Source organism: Fukomys damarensis, unplaced genomic scaffold (assembly GCF_012274545.1).
Source record: "Fukomys damarensis isolate Sample0158 unplaced genomic scaffold, DMR_v1.0_HiC HiC_scaffold_33, whole genome shotgun sequence".
Classification (NCBI taxonomy): Eukaryota; Metazoa; Chordata; class Mammalia; order Rodentia; family Bathyergidae; genus Fukomys; species Fukomys damarensis.
Window position 1 is genome coordinate 26697226 of NW_022900945.1, and position 17296 is coordinate 26714521.

Here is a 17296-nt window from a genome sequence, read left to right on the forward strand (position 1 = left end):
CAGGGTTACACTGCTGCCCTCTTCCCTGAAAACCCCCAAAGACATACCGATTGGCAGGTGACTTTCTGACTGATGGGCTTTGAGGGCCGCGGTCCTCCTGTCCTGCGTGTGATCCAGGCAGGCTGGCTGGCTTCCGCTCTTCTCTCTGTTCCTGAAGCCAAAGAAAAATGGGGCAGAAACATGTCATTAAGTTATAAAACCTTTAGGAAACGTCATGGAAATTAAAAAAAAAAATTGCTGAAAATGGGAGCATTCCACACACCCTAATGGTAAAGGAATGTCCAGGGAGGAGGAATTACTACTGATAGGGTGATTATTACAAATACGACTGCCGAGTGCACCATCCCATGTCCCCAAGGCAGCTAAGTCCTAGGATGCCTCCTCTGAGCCCTTCCATCCCACTGAACGGAGCAGGGTAAAAGTTTCATGGTACTCCAGGGAAAATCTGATGAACTGGAATGCGTACTTTTAGCAGAGCCTAAAATTACTTTCAGACTCTGGGGGAATGACTTGTTTAACTAACATGCGTTTTCCACAGTGCTTCAGTGTGGGCTGGAAGGAAGCTACGAGCACTTTCCATTTCACTGCATATCTCAGCTTTCCCCCAAGAAATCTGCAGGGCTGCTTGGGGAGGTGGTTGCACCCATCCTTCCGGCTGTCTGGGGTGGGTGTGGGGACACACAGAGCTCTTTTTCCTACGGGAGGAGGGGGAGCCATTAGCACGGTCACTGAGAAGCAGCCAGGAGGCACAGAGGAAAGGTTACTTTTAAAACATTAGCTTTCAATGCTTCTGTCCTTTTCTGAGTCAAACTGGAAATTTCTCTAATTAGCACCAAACAGTGGAGACTCTATTATTAGAGGAAAGAGGCACTGCACCAGCCAAGGTGGAATGAACATTAGCTGGCCCTCCCATCAGCGTAAACACTTACAGTACAGAAACTTCAAAGTTCTCTCCTACCTTGGCAAGCATCAGACAAATAAACAAAAAACCCCAAACTCCCAGCAACAGAGAAAGTCCAGAGCCCTTCCGAGATAAGGCAAGTCAAAGGGCAAATTCCAAAGGAAACTGCTCTGAGAAGTGATATTTAAGCAGAATCCACAGTGATCCGTTGGTCAGACTCCAGGCAGAAAGCAACCTGCCTGAGCTGGTACACCTTTGCCTGGGGCATCCGGCCTGCTGCCAGCCAACCAGCAGGCGCCACGTCAAATGGGCCAAAGCTGACGTGGGGAGCCACTGAAGGGCAGCAGGGCAGGGTGACAGACCATCGGCCACCTTTCCTGTCTAGCCTGGCCACCCCTGACTTTATTCTGTGCAGGGCCTGCTGCCTGGGGGACTCAGTACCGGAGGCTCTGCATTCCAAAAGACAATCTTAGAAAGCGGCTCTGTTAGGCTTGCTCCTCAATTTAGACGCTTTCTTTCCTTTCTTATCTTAAAAAAAAAAAAAGGATTAAAACGAGTATCAGAGCGGACAGGGAGGCTCCTCCCAGTGACCTCTTGAACACTGCTGCTGCTATGTAACATTAACTCTCTGCTTCAGTGGCTCAGCCGCCAATGCCTACTTCCAAAGGGACCATAAGAAGGGCACTTCCTTTCTTACCCCTGCTCCCTTCTCAGTCAGCCCCTCCTGCCCCTGCCTCCTCACTGAATATCACTGATGGCGCTGCCCAAGGGCCACAGAAGCTGGCGTGGAGGGACAGGTGAACAAAAGGAGTTGACAAAAAGTCAAATAGCAAATGAACAGATAAATAAAATCAATAAATACCCGAATAATAAAAAACAAGAAAGGGGACCCCTTTTACATTTTAAGGGAATCTCCAGCTCAACCTTACTGATAAAGTGAAGATTTCTAAATATCTGTTCTTGCCTATTGGCCAGCAACTGCCCTGAGTTGGCCCTTCTAATTCCCGTCCACATAACAATCATCGTTAGGGTTATCAGCGCTTACCTAGCAATGACTACATGTAGCCTTCACGAGTTCCATCCTTTCGGAAGAAGAAAAGGAGGCCCAGAGAAGTTAAGGGACTTGCCTGGGGCAGCACATCTGCTCACCATGGAGCCGGCGCTGGAGCCACAGGTCCACAGCCAGATGCTGACTAACACGTCCCAGAGCCTCCCAGTAGCACACAGCTATAATTTGTATACTCACAGAGTTCTGTGCTTTGCTTCTAAGTTTTTGCTGTATAGAAATTAGTTTATATGACATTTCTTCTGGTTCTGACAGAAAGCCAGTAAGTGGAATAGAACACGCTGGTTCACGAGACGCTCAGAAGCCAGGCACAGGAGTAGGGCTGCTGCATTACGAAGGCCTGCTCTGGTCTACACCCCACCCTCTTTCCTCCTTCCTCTCCTGGCACAGCTGTCAATATGGACATGGATGTTTGGCTCCATGAAACACAGGGTGCCTCGCTCAGGGATGTTTTGAGGTCCTAGTTTTCTGCCCACTTACCTGAATTCTTCTCTTTCCTGTTCCCAGAGGTTCAGACTACAGTCTCTATGTACTACACATCTCCTACCCTTCTCACTGTTCTGAGTCAAACACCCTTTCCATACCAATCCTGAATCTGAGTCTTTAGCCCAACTCTGGGGCTGGACCTGCCTGGGAATCCTGTCCACACCCAGCACCACCTTCCATGGACCCTCTGCTCCAGCCCCAAATGAGTCTCAGGTTCCTCTTGCCCTTGCCCGTCTCACACTTGTGCTGCGCTCCTTGCCTGGGCAACCTGCCTCTTGTAACATCTCCCCAGACTCTGCCATCGTTTAGGTTTGCTAAATCCTGCCTCCTCCACAAGCCGCCACCAGCCTAGCTTCTCCTATCACTCAGCTCCTGGAACATTTGCCTCTTTTCCCCTCCTTCATTACTAGGGATTGAACCCAGGGCTACTGAACTACACCTTCAGCCCTTTTTCTTTTTTGGAGATAGAGTCTAAGTTGCTAAGTTACCTAGGCTGGGCTCAAATTTTCCATCTTCCTGCCTCAGGTTCCTAGAGGGCTGGGATTATGCCATGCCTGGATACCATTTACTTTTGATGCAACTGAGACCTCATCATTCACTGCCAGCGACAGCTCTTTACCTAACAGTGTACATTCTGAGCACCAGCTTTTATGTCTCATCTTTATTTGCCTAGCCAAGCTGGGCACCGTCATGTTGCTTGCACCCTGCCACCTTGAGGAGGCCCTGACCCACCTGAGGAGGTTTCCCCTGGGCAAGCTCTGCTCTCGGGCCTGGACGCTGCCCACGGTGAGGCTCAGCCTCTTGGCCAGGTCTGGCCTTCCCTCAGCGAGGGTGGTCTCCTGTGCCCGGCCTGGGGAGGTGCTGTAACACTCTTCCAGGTACCGCAGGGGCACGGTCCTGTTGATGGGCTGGAAGATGATGGCGCCACTCTGCTGGGAGATGGGCCGGCGGTTGCCCACGTAGCAGCGCACCAGGCCCGGGATGGAGTCGAAGCTCTCCGTCTCAAACTGGTACTGCACACGGCTGTAGGCCTCGCTGAGCCGCAGAACTGTGCGATGGATCTTGAAGTGCTGAGCGAGGTTCTTCCACTGACAGGTCAGGACAAAGTTTCCAGGGCTGGACAGAGAGTCGCGAACCAGGAAGTCACCATCACGCTGCATGAGGTTTTCCGACACCTACAGACAAGTGATGAGTGAGGAAGAGCAGGAAAGGCAAACGCAGGACATTTCAGGCGCTTCTAGATCAACAGAAGACAGTGCTACGTTTTCACTTCCTCAGTCGGCTCTTACACTTGTCAATGTCAAATTGGAGAGCTATTTACTGATCCTTTTCTGTGTGCCTAGAACAAAGTCAGGCTGGGGTCCCTCATCTCAAAGTTTTTGTGAAGAGTGTATGTTTGCATGTGTAACATATGCAAGCATAAGTGCACTGCCTTATGGAACACAGTGGAAACTCAAAAATCATTAAATATGATGATGATGATCATGCTTATGCTTATAGCAAAAGGTAAAAGCTTTATGTAGCCTGGTTTTTCTGTAGCCCAACATCCTGGATTCACATTGTGTTTCAGCTGTGGGACTGGACAACTTCCATATCTTTATGGTTCAGTTCCCTCATCTATAAAATGGGGGTAATATTATTACCTATAGAGTGATTTACAAAGATTCAAAGGGATGAAGTGTTGGCTTATAACCATTATTATTCTTGTTACCGTGTTCAGTTATCCAGTCTGGCATGATACATCACTGAAAATTCACAGTCATAGCAAACGGCAAACAGATTTCATGACCATAATAAGGAGAAGGATCAGTTTATACCAGTTTAATAAACTCGGAAAAATTCTCTGGGATATTCCAACATTCAATTGATGGTATATTTATGTTAGCTTAGATTAGTACGCTACCATGACTACCTTAAAATTATATCTTTGCTTTAAAAATGTGTTTTCACACAAAAACTCTATCCCTTAGGATTGAGCCTGTGGAAATAATTATAGGTATAAACATAGTATTTATCTTAAAGGTTTTTGGTCAGAGTGTTAGGAACACTCTATGTGTCCAATAAATTGTCGTATGTGTGTACAACAGATGTGCACACAGTAGAGTCTGGTACAACACAGTATTTGTTATAGCAGGTGAGAACTCTCAGGACTCAGCATGAAGGGGAGAAAGTGGACTGCAGAAGGTGTAAGCAGTACCATCTGCTTGACGGAAAAACTCTGGAAGCATAAATATCAAAATTTTCATAGTGGTTATCTTTAGGAGAAACAACTACAAATGAGAGTTTAACTTTCTTCATTTTGTTATCTAGATTTTCTTCAATCAATTATAAGCCTTAAAAAAGTCAGAATAAGAATTATTTCTTTGATAGAGCTGAGAACTCTGCTACACTAAAAAAATAATTTATCACATGATACCCTCCCTTCTGCCCCATCTACTCATTTCCCGTCATGTTGTCCTTGGTTAATGACTGGCTAGATCAGATTTACAATAAAAACCCGAGGGACATTCTATACCTCAATTCTGCACACTTAAGGGTCTATTTTTCAATTTTTATATTATTAAATAAAAACATGATTCACGGCAGTCAGCGAAATGACAATCACACAAAGTATCTTCTAAACCACAAGTCTGTGGTCACTGGTATAATTTCTCTTTTTCTCCATCTCTGGGTTGTCATGTGATCGGGTAAGGAAGGGATGGAGAGAGTGATTAATTGCTGGCCCTGGTACGACAGAGGTGGCCTTGTCAGCCTATGCCACCTGCCCTATTACCTTAAAAAAGAGGCCATTTCCAAGTGGCAGGAGGCAGTTGTGGCAACTGGCCAAGAGCTCAATTATGTGAACCACAGCCCAACCGCGGACTTCCTCAGGTTACTGGCTCTGTGGCTATGGCCTCCTGCTGAATGTGTCTGCAGACCTCAGGACACCGGAGTTTCCTGCATCCGCCTACTTGGGCATGTCGAACTGCACTCTGGGTTCCTGACATTCACTATTCCCAAGGTGTCCTTGGAGTGGGTCTGAGTCACTTTATAGTGTTGACTTTTGGCCACTCAGAGGCTCACTCCCATGGGACCTTGGAACAGGGGCCTGTAGAACCGACACGGCCAGAGGACGGCCAGGTGTGCTGTATAGGGAAACAGGTACCTGTCGGGGGATGCGGCCATGGTACCAGGCATGGCTGCGCAGGTCCTCACTGCTCAGCAGCAGCTCTTCCTCCAGCTCCTTCTTCAGCCTGTCAGGGGTCCTGTCCATGATGTGCCTCTCCTTGGAGAACTGCAACACAGAGTCTACAGTGACCTCACCCTGGAGACTTGCGTTCACCTTGCTGAGCTAAGCCAATCAGGTGTGCACACGGCTGTGCTCAGATAGCAACACCTGCATCAAGACTACAGGTGGTAGGAATGGGATTTAGCTCACTGGCGCCATGCCTGCCACACAAGTGCAAGGTCCCGAGTTCAAGCTCCGGTACCAATTAAAAAAAAAAAGATTGCAGGTGGCTGGACGTTGTCCTCCTCCAGGTGTGAGTACACGATGACATTTTCAACTGGAACATGGGCTATGGTAGGAAAGTCTATTCAACAGTGAACTGGGGAGGGGGGACCAGAGAGTTGTAGCTGTAGGGAACTCTGAGGGACAGCTAGGCCAGGGCAGCTCTTCATTCTTCTCCTGAATCACCTTAACAGGGAACAGGAAGGGAAGGACAGTAGTTCCTGATTGGCTGTGGTCCCTGGTTCTGGGCAGTGAGGTCTGAAGTGCAGTCTTTGGAATTAGTACCCATGGCCCTGAATTGCCCTCCAGGCAAACTCAAGTTCAAGAATTAGAACTTGTAATGCATTTAAGGTAACTTTATATTTCTTGAATCAATAATAGAAGTTTTGGTTTATATGTTGTATAACTTTAATTTCTTTAATACACTATTTTATTTTCATGATTGACTGGAAATAGAAACTTAAAACAAAACACTGGTGCTTTGCCTCAGATGGTCTGAGGGCACTGCACAACAGCTGTGGCAGAGGGCAGTGGGTGGGTGACACTGTCTCCCAGGTTCATTTAGAACCACACCCACTTAAATGTGTGGCCTGAACTTGAACATGAGTCTGGTTCCCAGTGAAACCAGGCTTGAACCACCCACTGAAGGTCTCCTGAGAAGGGAAAGGTCCTGTCCCTGTGTCTTCCCAAGTTCCCCAGCTTGCCCTACAAATGTCCATTGGAGGTATAAAATGATTCCTCACCTTACTGCTTTTTGCCTCTCCTAGGAGAGAGCCCCAAATCCTTCACCAAGAAATAGAAAAACAGACTTGGGACTTTCTGGTCTGCCGTTTATTTACCCTCTAGTCTTTTTGTGCCTGTGGCCCTCAAGGGGTGATGGCCTTGGCTGATTCAGGGTGAGGCTCTCTGTTCCCTTCTGCCCCTCTTCTTCCCAGCCCTCCCACTCTGGGCAGGAGGTGGGAGGCTGAGGAGTGGGATTTGTATCAAAGAGATGTCCGTGAGGCCTAGGCCGCACACAGTGATGCCTGACACGTCAGCTACTGTCATTAATGATTACAGCCGCACCTGAAGATGGGAGCAGACAAGGCAGGCTGTCAACTGATGCCACTTATAGCGTGTCTTGACTCCCACTAAGCTGTCAGCTTCCCGAGTACAGAACCCATCTACCTCTTCCCCGCATCGCCCTAAAGCAGCACCTGAACACAGCAGGCACTCAGTAGTCACTGCAGGAATATATCCCACCGCGAGGAGCTTCCGTGACTTTTCTCAGATTATCTGACTCCCTCATGCCATTCAGCCGAAACACGACCTTCTTCAATCTTTCAGAGGAAGACGTAGTCACATGACTGTCACCACGGAGGGGTAAACTGAAGGGTTGGGATTTCCAAGGTGAGATTTGATGGCTGGAACCTCAATGCCTCCCCGGACCAAGAGAAGGAAGGCACAGCCTAGGAATGGCAGTGCAGAAGGCTCAAAGGAAGCTGGACCATGACTACAGAGGGGCCAACCCAGGCCTTCCGTGTGCTCTGCCTTCGTGAAACCTCTTATTTTGGATGTTCCCAGCAAAGTGGCTGCACTACACCCTACCCAATATGTGAGCCACACTCTGCGTTAGCCACACTGACAGGCAGTCTGTACACCTTGCTGAAGTCCCTTGTGTTACACCCTGGGCCCACTTCTGGTCTAAGCTCTGGAAATGCAGAGATCTAAACATACTGCAGGTCTTACACAATCCTTCACTGAAATTTAATTTGTTCATACCCAAAAGTGATTCCCCTGCTTATCCTTGCATTCTTCTTCCCTTTGCCCCAATATCCAGAGTCCTTCTCCCCTCTGCTGCTCCTTTCTCAGCAGTAGTTACAACAGTATGGCTTTTTTTAAAAAAGCACTTTAGTGGAAGATAAATAGGAAATGGGAAGAGGTTCAGATGGTTCCCCAAATTGCCTATAGTGCTGCTTCAAAAATATTTTTATTTATATGCTAATTTGTTTCATTTACACTACTAGATTCTCTTGGATCATTGAAAAGAAAGTTTTGTGCTGGGTCAGGGATTTAGCCAAGTGGTGCCTGACAAGCACAAGGTCCTGAGTTGGATCCCCGGTACCAAAAAAAAAAAGAAGAGAAGCATCTGTCTCCTTTTTGTAAGAATATTTTTGTACTTTGAGTAACTACTTTGAAGATAACATGCACAGTATATTAATTATTATTCTCATGATTTTGTATTGAAATTGTCTTCTTGTTTCATGAAAAAGCATTTTATATTACTAGCCATTAGAGAAATGCAAATTAAAACAACACTGAGATACCATCTTACTATATAAAGAGTGGTTACAGCAAGAAGTCAGATAACGAATGCTGGTGAGGCTACAGGGAGAAAAGAAACTCTTCTACACTATTGGTGGCTATGTAAACTAGTACAACCACTGTGGAGACAAGTATGGAAATTTCTCAAGAATCTAACACTGGAAATTCCATTTGACCCAGCTATTCCCCTTCTAGGAATCTTCCCAAGAGAGTTAAAGTCATCATATTAGTAATACATGCATATGTGTGTTTATAGCAACGTAATTTAAAATAGGTAAATCTTAGCCAGGCATGGTGGCTCACGCCTGTAATCCTAGCACTTGGGAGGCTGAGGCAGGAGGATCACTGAGTTTCAGACCAGCCTGGGCTACATAGTGAGTTCCAGGTCAGTCTCAACTACATAGTGAGACCCTGCCTCAAAAAAATAAAGTAAGTAAGTAAGTAAGTAAGTAAGTAAGTAAGTAAAATAGGTAAATCTTGGAAACAGCCTGTATGTCCATCCACAAATGAATGAATAAGAAAATGTAGGATTTATATATAGAGGAGCACTATTCTACCATAAAGAAGGATACAACTGAGGAATCTGTGGGTAAATGGATGCACCTTGAGACCATAAAGTAAAATAAATTCAACGCACAAGTTTAAATACCACATGGTTTCTCTTTCATGAGAAACTGAAATCATAAAGAGCAAAATAAATGGTAGATAGTAGGAAATAGGTAGATCATTTCAAATGGGACAAGGGACAAGAGGTGGAGGGAGATGGGAAGGAAGGAAAGGAAAAGAGATTAAAAGACGATGAAAACATCGAAATAGAGCTTTTTCAAAAGGGAAGAGGACGAAGAGTTGGAGGGAACAGAGAGCGGGAGGGGGGGGAGATAAGGACAAAGAGAGAATTGAGCTGTGTTATGTACACGTATCAACTCCCCACAATGAATGTAATGACTGTTCACTGCAAACGCATACTAAAAAAGAAATTTAAATCATGTTGGAGTTGGACACGGTGATACATACCTGTAATCTCAACACTACATGAGGCTGACGTGGGAGGGCTTAGCTGTGACAACACAGGGCCTAGTGAGACCTGGTCTCAAAAAGGAGGGCGGGATGTGGCTCAGGGTGAAGGTTCTGGATTTAATCCCTAGTACCTATTTTTAAAGATATTTTATATTCAATAGTTTTTGATTCTAGGCTTTGAGATCATACTGTTTTATATTTGTTACCAAAAATATAAAATCAGCTAGCTCTCTTGTTACACCTGTCCTAACTACTGCTCTTTGACCATCCCCACTGATTCTGGAGAGAGGGTGCTATAAGGTGCTACAGGAGATGGGATGGCAGGATCAGACTTATAGAGGAGGAAAAGGAAATGATTGGGATTGATCCTTCCAAAACAAAAAGCATGCCTTTATGCATGTGCGTAACTTGTGAAAGGTTAGGAGGTTGATTACACAATTGCTTAGACTTGCATTTTAAAAGGGAAGGGGTGGAGAGAGAGAGAGGCATTTAGGGGAGGTTGGTCCAGAGTGAGCAAGTAATTACAAAGGGCTTTTCATTTTGAGCCAGTAAGGACTGGTTTCAATACCTTAGGAAGAGCAAGTTTGCTGGTGGGAGCCTCCACCTAGGCCACTGCCAGAGGGCAGCGAACAAAGCACTTGGAAAAAGGAAGGAATGCCAGAGTGGTCACCTCCCTCTCCCTGCTACTCAAGATGATGCAGTGATTATTTGCAGAGGGTGGCTGCCTGCAGAACTTTCACTTACAGTTTTAATCTCATACATTAATGCAACTTTTATTATTTTCCCAACTGCCTATGTTTTATGAGATCTTGATCTTGCCAACTATGATCCTACCATGAAATGTAAGCATTCTGATGGGCTGTAAACCTCCCACGTCTGGTGAGGTGTGAGCTTAAGTTTTGGCAAAGTGTATCTCTTTATGCTTTGAGAGCTTTATGAATGTTATTTGTGCTCCCTAGGAGCCAGAGATGAGATCTGGCTTCCTAAGACTGATCCCAGGTCTCTGTGATATTTGACAAGAATTTTGTTGGCTTCCCCAAAACCACCTGAGTTCTTGGTGACAGTGTGTCCTTCCACTTCTCTGGCGCCCCATGCAGAAATTTTCCCCTAAAGTGCAACCATTTCATCCATGGTGTAGGCAAGTTTTATGGTCTTGGCTACAAAGCAAATTCTATCAATCTAAGGCAACACAATACCTTAGCTTTCAGGAAAGGCTTCAGACCATTTGTGTGGCCATCGGGGGTCTCTCATTAATGTATACTCTAGGAATCCTCTTGTCATCCCTTGGACTACAATTCTCAGAAGGTTAGAAGAGGTGAGTACTTACATAATATTTACATACATTGCCATTATTTGCATAGCCCAAAATTAAACATGAAATGAAACAGAGTAAGGTGTCAGGCCCCAGCATCCCAACACAAAATCTTGGGAAAATTAAGAGGATTTAAGCACATCACTGAAACCTATTTTCCTAGCTTGATTGTTCCCTCAACATAAAGAAGGAGGGTTTGCTTGGCTCGTAGTTTCCAGTGGCTGCAGTCCAAAGTTGGCTGGATCCAAGGCAGAAACAACATGGTGGGAGGGCACAGCAGAGAAAAACTGTTCATTCATGGCAGCCAGGAACCAGAGACAGAGGGGAGAGACCAAAGAATAGACCTTTCCAGGTCATGGCCCCAATGACCCACTTCCACCTCTTAACAGTACATTCATCTACTGATGAGTATAGTGGCCCCAAGCTATCATCACCTTTCAAAAGCCACACTTCTGAATACATAAGACTTTGGAGGATATTTTAGATCTAAACCAGAATACCAAATCATCTTCAATATCTCTGCTATGGTTTAAAGCTAAAATGTTCCCCCAAAGGTCTTATGTGTTTGGAGGTGATTGGATCATGGTCATGAATGACAAAAATTGGTACCAGAGAAATGGGGTTGTTGCTGTGAGTGTACCCGACCAACACTGTTGTTCTAAGGCCTTTGGAACTGGTTTGTGGCAGGAGTTTGGAAAGATTTTGAGATGCAGGCTGGACAAGCCCTAGAATATTGTGAGTAGTGCTTGATGTGTGATACTATTCAGAGCTCAGAAGAGCAAAATACTGATAGAAATGTAGACAAAAAAGGCCAGGCTCAGGAGGTGTCAGCTGGGAACAAGGACACCATTGGCAAGTGTGTTATATTCTAGCAGAATATTTGTCATTTGCCTATGTCCCAAGACTTTCTGGGAGACTGAGATTAAGGCTTGTGGACTAAGTGATCTAGCAGAGAAAATTTCAAGGCTGCCTAATTTTAACATTCAGGCTGTGGCATTGTTAAGGCTGGCTGCTTTTAGCCATATCTACAGAAACATCAGAAACCAAAACCAGAGCTAAATAATTTGGAAAGTTTGCAACTTCATCAGAAAGAAAGTGCTTGCAAAGTTGGAGCCAAGGAAGTATGTGATTGCTGAAAAGATTAGCATTAAAAAGAAGCCAAATATGTTGCACCTGGACAATAAGAGCCATGGCTTGAAGGTACCTCAGGAATCACCAAGATGCTATCCATCACATGCTAAAAGGTGCAAAAGTATAGACCTTTCATTTGAGAAGACATTCTCTGGCCCCTGGTGAAGAAGGGCCCAAAAGGGAATTAGTTATTCTGTTCTCCAACTGCCAGGCAGAATGTTTCAGCAAGAAAGCTTAAAACACAAAACAAAACAAGACAAAAACACCCCAGTCTCTTATACACAGATGTTAATAATGAATTATAGTGACACAACTTTTTCTCCAAGCTCAGATTCTCTATTTGCCCCTGACTTTGTGCCTCATTCCTAGAAAGCAACTCTAATTCCTCATTTTTCCAGTTTTATCTGGAGGGAAAGGAGATGGGAGCCAGAGGAGGAGCAAGAGGAACAGGGGTGAGTTTTTGTTCATAGCACAGGCTCCAGTTGTCCTGAGTCCCACCTCTTGTTTCAGCTGTGGACTCAACCTCTGGAAGAAGGGAAGCTGCTTGGCTTCGGATCAAGAACATTCTGCCCATGGCTCTTACAGCTTCATTCCAAAGACTAAATCCACCCAGAACCACTAAGGGACACAATGCAGGTAGGGCCCATAACTTCTACTTTGCCCGAATTTGATGCACTAGATACCAAGAAACAGTTTTTTTAGAGGAATAAAAAGAAGTACCATGTACATCAATTAAATAGTAAGTGTCTCTTAGGTATCTCTTAATCCTGTACCAGGGTTATCCCATCCCATGGTTCTACCTCTAAAATTACATCTTAGTCTTGGTTGTAACAATGGGGTCTGAAGTGGGATGTAGGTCAGCTGATGCAGGGACAAATGTAGGGGCGGATGAGGCCCACACTTGTCCAGCTAAATTGAAGGTTAGTTAGAAAATCATAGATTACTGACACTGATGCCTTTTACGGAAACATGAGTCTAGCTATATCTTTCTTATCAGAAGCATTTTAGTCGCTTTGTTGTTAACAGATGTTACAACACAGTGTTTAAGAACATGGGCCACCTCAATACCTAGGTCACCATACAGGGGCCTTGGGCAAGCATCGTTAACTCTCTGTAGAACCTCATGCTCCCAATCTACAAAATGGTGACAACAATGTTACATTATACTAGTAAGCATTAAATGGGACATACCCTGGCAGAAAAAGAGTATGAATGTTAACTGTATATATACATTAGGATGAAACTCATCTGGTTCTATAAAAAACAATGAACTTTATGTTCAAGGTCTGATATAAGAGGCACAAAGAGGCTAGAGTTTGGGAGGAAAGCAATCAAGGAAAGGAGCCTGGCACTTGTTTGCATGCCAGGCAGCTGCATGCCACAGGCCTCTTCAGTCCTCTTGAGAGAATTCCTGCCCGCCTGCCTGCCTGGCTGCCTGCCACAGTACCCATGGTCCAGTTCTGTGGTCAGATGTAGTGCTAGCTGCTGGAGCTGGCTCTAAAAATCGTGAGTGTCACTTTGAGTCTGGAAGGAATGTGTGCAGCCCCCACACACTCCAGAAAGTCCAGTCTCAACAGGCTGGAGCAGCCAGAGCCAAGGAGATAGTTGGGAAACATTCTGGAGGTGCAGAGCCAGCTCTGTGAATGTGCTGGGAATCTCAATGAACTCAGAAACTCAAGTTTCAATAGATCTCCAAGGAAGAGAAAGCTGTTCCAGCCTGGGAGGGGGATGGCACGCGAGGTCTCCTGCATGAGGGTCAGAGCCTGCACTTCAAATCAAACACAGTAGGCCTGGATGTGCAGGAGATCCGTGTTCCTAAGCCAGGGATGAGGGTGGGGTGTGTGAGCAGAAGCCCCCAGAGGAGGCTCTGGATACTCATTTGCACGCAGGAGGCAGAACTAGAAAAAAATGGCATCCGCATTTTAATTCATACATGTTTTACTCTATTCTTGTCTGTAAGAAAAGCTTCTCAGTTCTCAAAGGATTTTAAAATGTGCAAGAAAGATGCTATCCCCCGATACAGGAATCCATGGTAGAAAAGTAAATACTGTGCAGGTGCTATTTATGACTAAACAATTCACCCAGCATGTGGCAACTAGCAGGGAATGAAGATCCAAGCCTCTGCCCTCAAGGAGGGCATAGTCTCATCGGAAGATGGCAAAAAAACGGTCTAACACATCCCAGAGCTTTTGGCACAGACTGCCCGCCTTTGCTATCTTTTCCCTGGCCTTCCCAATTCCACAGCCTGGGTAAGATACGTCACCTTTTTGTCCTTTGGTTTTTCTCCTGGGTCAAAATGAGAAGAGACATCATGGCCCAAGAGTGTTCTGGGAATAGGTTCCTGGGCATGGGAAGGAGGAAGGAAATGCTGGATGATCAGGGTTGGACCTAAGGATAAAACTTAAAGGGAAGTTGAGGAATGGTATATTGGGCATAAAGCTAAGGTAGACAAAGAACGGCTGGGCAGGGCGCCTGGACCCTGGTTGGGGAGGACAGGGCTAGAGCATGCAAGGATGGGGCAATGAAGGGTGATAGAGTCCAGAAAAAATGTATAGACACTGCAGGAAAAAAAACAGTATGATGCTTTTTCAACAAATGACTTTACCCTTATGTGGGGGGCCCTAACGGGTGTATATCACAGAAAACCACTACACTGTCAGCCCTCAGAGAAGAAATTGAAAAAGCAGGTGTAGCAATCTCAGTGACCAAGGTCACCCAAGCAGCAGTTCACCGTACTAATAAATGTCTGGAAGCTAATGGCCACCACTTTGAGCACCTCTTGTAATTGTAGAGGCCAAAGGTAACTTGTGTTAATCTCATAATGTCTCAATAAATTTAGTAATATTTATACAAGCTTTTCTTTTCCTGAAGGGTGTATATATTTGGGGGGCAGACTTATATATATCTGTGGCACTGCCCCAACCTTATCCTGCAGGACAGCATCACCTTCACTCCAAGAAGGTAGCTCAAGCCCAATTTTCCTGACCATCGCCAGTTGGCCCCTCGCTCTAGCTGGAAGAAGACACCCTATCCAACTCTGCTGAAAACATCATGAGATGCGGAAGTCTAGAATTTGCTTCACCTCCACCTGGTTCCTGCCAGAGGGACCAAAGTAGGCTGCAAGTAGTTAGCACACTTTCAGAGAAGAGGCGCAAGAGATGGCAAGTGTCCTGGGCACATTTCTAGGCCACAGCGGATGTCAACCAGTAACTCCCCTGTGGCCTAATCCCAGGATGATCTGGGTACCTGCCGCACAGGACCAAAGCAGCCCTGATACAGGAAGGCAGAGCGCAAGCAAGGGGCGCCTAGCACTGGGGCTGCAGGGTCAGACGTGCGTTCTCCAGACAATGAGTCAGGGACAGTCTGTCTGGGAGGGCAACAGGTACACAAGATGCTTTGGAGAGTCATCTATCTAGCTGCAAAGTGCAGAATGGGCTGGGTAGGGCTGATCTGGAGGCACAAGGCCAGCAGTCTTTTGCAAAGCCCAAATCTCCATCTTCAGCCCTTAGGATTGCTACTGGTAGGGATATTTCCTAGAATCCACCTCAGACTGAACTCGTCCCGTCTGCTCTTCTCCCCCTTTCCTGGACACTGGCATCTCCTCTGCCTTCATTACCCAAACTAAACCCTCAGAATCAGCTTCTGTGGATGATTAAATTCCTGATTCTACCTCTTGTGTCATTTTATTTCTCATTGATTTGGTTACTGTTCAGAAACCTCTGCTGTAGCTTCCTCAAGAGGCCTCTGCTTCCTGTTTCCAGTCCTTCAACCTGCAACGCCACCAGACTTACATATCACCCTCAGGCTCAGAGACTTCAGTCTACGTGTGTCCCAGGCTAAGGCTGGCATGAAATGCAGAATCTCTTTTAGAATCCCCTACCCCCACCCCACTCACAGACTGTTAATGTGTAGCTTTTACATTCTTCAGGGCTCAGACCTAGTTCATGGGGGAAAGAGAGATACAACCCCCATCCTGCCCTGTCCTCCTAGATCCTTGAGGTTTTTTTGTTCATCTTATTTTATTTTACAGTACTGGAGAGTGAACCCAGGGCCTTTATACTGAGCTATATCTCCAGTTCTTTTCTAATTTTAAATTTTGAGATGGGGTCTCACTGAATTGCTAAACTGCCCAGATTGGGCTTGAACTTGTAATCCTCCTGTCTTTACCTCCCAAACTGCTAGGATTACAGGCTTGTGCCACCATGACTGGCAATCCTAGAGCTTTGAACATGCTCCTTACAGCCCAAGTGAGCTGAACCACAGCCTTGTCATACACCAAACCTGCATATACAACAACTTCGACTCCAAATTTGCTAGGAGGCCCAGATCATGAGAGGGCTGTGCACTGCAACAAGGGCTGTCTCCATGGGTCCCTGGGATACCTGGCAGAGACTTAAATGACCAGGAGATGGGTTAAGATGACAGGGTGAGGTCTCCAAGTCCATCAATTTGGGGCATCAAGGTTTTCAGAATTTTCCTTTGGTCTATGGGCTGCCAAGACCTGGGGAAATAATGGTTACGTCCCCCAGGGCTCATAGTCACCCACAGATAGAACCCAAAGCCTCCTTCACATGACAGAAAACGCCCTTTTCACCTAGCCCAGACGAACTTGTCATCAAGTCTTGATGTAGGGCCCCTGCTTAGAGACTTTCCATGGCTCTCTGAACATACTGTTCCTTATGTCCCCCTTCCATGCCTTTGCGGTGTGGCGGTGTGGCACTGCGGCACAGGAGATGGGGAACTGGGCAAAGCAGCCAAAGGAGCTTGATTTCATCAACAGTCCACGGAAGGACTGTAAGCCATAGTGGGAAGGGGTCTTCAGGGTGTCAGCTCATTGAGGACAGTACCCAGGGCTCATTTACCTTGGCTCCCAGAGCCTAGCCCAGTACCTGACACACAGTGGTTGCTCATGTACAAATTGGACTCTATCATGCCTTCCCTTTGGTGATTTGTCACTGAGTGCCAAGAAAAATACTTGGAGTTAGATCAAAAACATGCAACCCTGAGCACATTTCTAGATTTCTCTGAGCTTGTTTCTGTATGCACCGAGCAGGTAACAATTCCCACCTCACCAGACTGCCTGATTTAAAGTACACAGAGCCTCCAGCTCTCTAACTACACACCATAACCACTTGAAACAATGTAGAACTGTGTTTTTCAAAGACAACTCAGTAACAAATACAGAAAGTTCTACTTCACAAATTAAAAAAGAAAAGATGTGTAGAATCTATTAGAAAATCTTTATCAGAAAATCTGGCCTTTGAAGAACTAGTTTTAATGAAGTAAAAAAAGATGGCTATTGAAATAGTCCATTTCTCCCTAGGCACAAGTTTATTTATTCTATTTATCTCAGTTCAAAGCCAAGAATTCTCAAGGACTTAAGTAGCAGTAAATGTTCTATCATCTATTCAGGATGAAGCTGATCGTTTGTAGAAAGGCATACTTTCACTTGGTGGCAAGCACTTTATGAATGCAGTCTGGTTGGTGACTCAGTGAAACTGTCTCAAAAGAAAACATAGTAAAGAGCTGGGGATATAGTGTGAAGGCCCTGGTTCAACAAGGAGAAAGAGGAGGGAGAGGAGGAGGGGG

The 17296-nt window shown here is 45.7% G+C and overlaps 1 protein-coding gene across 4 annotated transcripts in view; it reads right to left on the reverse strand.

Annotated features, from left to right (window-relative positions):
- Positions 1 to 17296, reverse strand: part of Bcar3 (BCAR3 adaptor protein, NSP family member) — a 120616-nt gene that overhangs the window by 21063 nt on the left and 82257 nt on the right. For 2 of the 4 annotated variants that reach the window (XM_010625723.2, XM_010625737.3), the window contains 3 exons: positions 5599 to 5727; positions 3186 to 3628; positions 48 to 151 (listed from right to left, as the gene is read on the reverse strand). In XM_010625723.2, coding sequence (XP_010624025.1) covers positions 48 to 151; positions 3186 to 3628; positions 5599 to 5727 — 676 coding nt within the window. The remainder of the gene's footprint in view (positions 1 to 47; positions 152 to 3185; positions 3629 to 5598; positions 5728 to 17296) is intronic. The other 2 variants (XM_010625728.2, XM_010625746.3) reach the window with 1 other exon arrangement.